Genomic DNA, 2582 nt, shown 5'->3' with positions numbered 1-2582 from the left:
ATATGTGTGTGTACTGTGTATATTTATTATGTATATATAAAAGCACACACATACAGTATATATTTTGAAAATATTTACATGTATTTACATGTATATATTTATATTAATATAATTTATATCATGTATAAATATATTTAATATATAAACGAAACATATTTTTCTTAAATATATACATGCATGTGTGTGCATTTATATATACATAATAAATATACACAGTACATACACATATATTATGTAAACAAAAGCTTTTTTATTTTGGATGCGATTAATCGCGATTAATCGTTTGACAGCACTAATAACATGTAAGATGGTTTTATCATTATATATGAATATAGTTACCATACAGTGCAATGGTTTTGGTTTATGTTTATTTAGGTTCAATAAAAAAAACCTTCTAATGGTGAAAAGCAAGCAAATAAATAAATAATTCAGCCAGAAGAGAACTACAAAAATATAAATTGCATCATTTTGATATGTGTTTTCAAGTTATTTAACATTATTGAAAATTATAACAGAAGTTATCCAAATAAAACATTTTTGGACATGCAAGTTGGTTTTATCATGGTATAGGAAAATCATACAGTAATCATACAGTATCACAGTTTTGGTTTCTATCAAAGTACCATGGTATTGTCATCTGACTGTAACACGGTACTGCCACTATTTCGTGACTTTATTTACAAATGAATATTTAGTATTTTACAAAATAATGTATCCTGCATAAAGACAAGCATAATTATACTGTCAATTTCAAGCCTTTTTAACTTTAAATCATGCATAGGTTTAGAGTGGACCAGCGAGAGTGTTTTATCTTACGAGCACGTGTTCAGGGATGGACGCTGCTGTGGCGACTGTAGATGTGAACACAGATTCATCTGAGCTCTGGACATCCCCAACTGTGACGGCTGTCACCTCTGCAAAAAAACACAAACTTTATATGACTTTGGGTAGACGACAATGTTCTTGGTGTTTGTGCACATGACGTACTGTACTTGAATAATTAAGATTTAATAATAAAAATAAGAAACGGAGCAATTCCAATAGGGTCCTCACACCAACGGTGCTCAGGCCCTAATTAATAATTAATAATAATAATTTTTTTATTTGTTTTGTTTTTGAAAGAAGTCTCTTTGGATGTATTTATTAAATCTAAAAAATACAGTAAAAACAGTAATAATATAAAATATTATTACAAATTAAAATAACTGTTTTCTATTTAAATATATTGTAAAATGTAATTTATTCCAGTGATTCAAAGCTGAATTTTCAGCATCATTACTCCAGTCTTCAGTGTCACATGATCCTTCAGAAATCATTCTAATATGCTGATTTGCTGCTCAATTATTATCCATTTTTATTGGCACTCATTATAAAAACGCTAACACTTTACAATAAGGTTCCATTAGTTAATGTATTAACTAACATGAACATTTAACAATGCATTTATTACAGTATTTAGTCTTTCATTGTTAGTTCATGTTAATTCACAGTAACTAATGTGAACAAGCACGACTTTTGATTTTAATAATGCATTAGTAAATGTTGGAATTAACATGAACTAAGATTAATAAATGCTGTAAAAGTATTGTTCATTCTTAGTTCATGTTAACTAAAGTAGTTAACTAATGAACCTTATTGTAAAGCTTAACCATAAAAACTATTATCAATGTTGAAAAAATTTTTGTGACATTATAAACGTCTTCAGCATCCCTTTTGAAGAGTTTGATGTGAAGAGAATTGTTTGTTTGCCCAAAACAAAATACTATAATATTAACGTAGACCGTATGATTTGCGCATGCGCACACTGACCCGCAAACGCCGCTTCGGCATCGTCTGGGTTCGGCAGGGATTCGGTGATGTCGATGTTTCCCGCTTCTCCCATCACAGTCATCGTGGCGACTTCGGCCTCCGACTCGGTATCCGAACCTACCGCCTCTCCCGCAGACACGTCCTCAGACGCGTCGCCCAGCTCGAGTGCCTTCGCCGCCGGTTCAGTCGCGTCCATTTCAAAACAGCGGCGCACGAAAGCAGCCGAAATTATCCGAAGGATTGTCGAGGCGAGGTGCGCGTCCCTCACGATTTGTAAAGGTGCAGGTGTCCAACGAGCGCTTGGTCAACTTGCACGAATAAATAATTGATTTATAAAAACGATTTATTTTTCTTCAGGTATGAAAGAAAAGAAAATGGTTGCAGGATAATGGCCTCCGAGTGCCTTTACTGGGGACGGGGGATCAACACAGGAAGGAGAGCAAGCGGAAATTACCGAATCAAAACGGAAATTATCGAAAGAACACGACGTAGCACGAAACCACGCTCGACAGCAGACGTGATTTTCAGTCAGAGTACATAAATGTAGATTTCTTAAAAGCTATTTCAAGTTTTGCGGCATTTAAAAATTATTTTACATTTTTATTTCTAAGTAGCTGAAATGAATGCCTTAAAACTCTGTAAAATACTTGCAATATATATATTTATTAACCTTCTAATTTAATTTATATTTTAGCTTATATATTTTATATATTAATAATTAATTTATATATTAATCTCTCTCTCTCTCTCTCTCTCTCTCTATATATATATAT

The 2582-nt window shown here is 32.5% G+C and overlaps 1 protein-coding gene across 1 annotated transcript in view; it reads right to left on the bottom strand.

Moving 5' to 3' along the window:
* The window catches only part of deaf1 (DEAF1 transcription factor), a 21762-nt gene extending 19381 nt beyond the window's left edge, over positions 1-2381 (bottom strand). Inside the window, exons 1-2 of the mRNA XM_016570802.1 lie at positions 1810-2381; positions 817-914 (exon numbers count right to left, since the gene is read on the bottom strand). Coding sequence (XP_016426288.1) covers positions 817-914; positions 1810-2005 — 294 coding nt within the window. The 5' untranslated portion in view covers positions 2006-2381. The remainder of the gene's footprint in view (positions 1-816; positions 915-1809) is intronic.
* Between the last annotated feature and the right edge of the window lie 201 nt (positions 2382-2582).

Source organism: Sinocyclocheilus rhinocerous, unplaced genomic scaffold (genome assembly GCF_001515625.1).
Source record: "Sinocyclocheilus rhinocerous isolate Xijiao unplaced genomic scaffold, SAMN03320098_v1.1 scaffold561, whole genome shotgun sequence".
Classification (NCBI taxonomy): domain Eukaryota; kingdom Metazoa; phylum Chordata; class Actinopteri; order Cypriniformes; family Cyprinidae; genus Sinocyclocheilus; species Sinocyclocheilus rhinocerous.
This window is presented reverse-complemented; position numbering and strand designations above follow the sequence as displayed.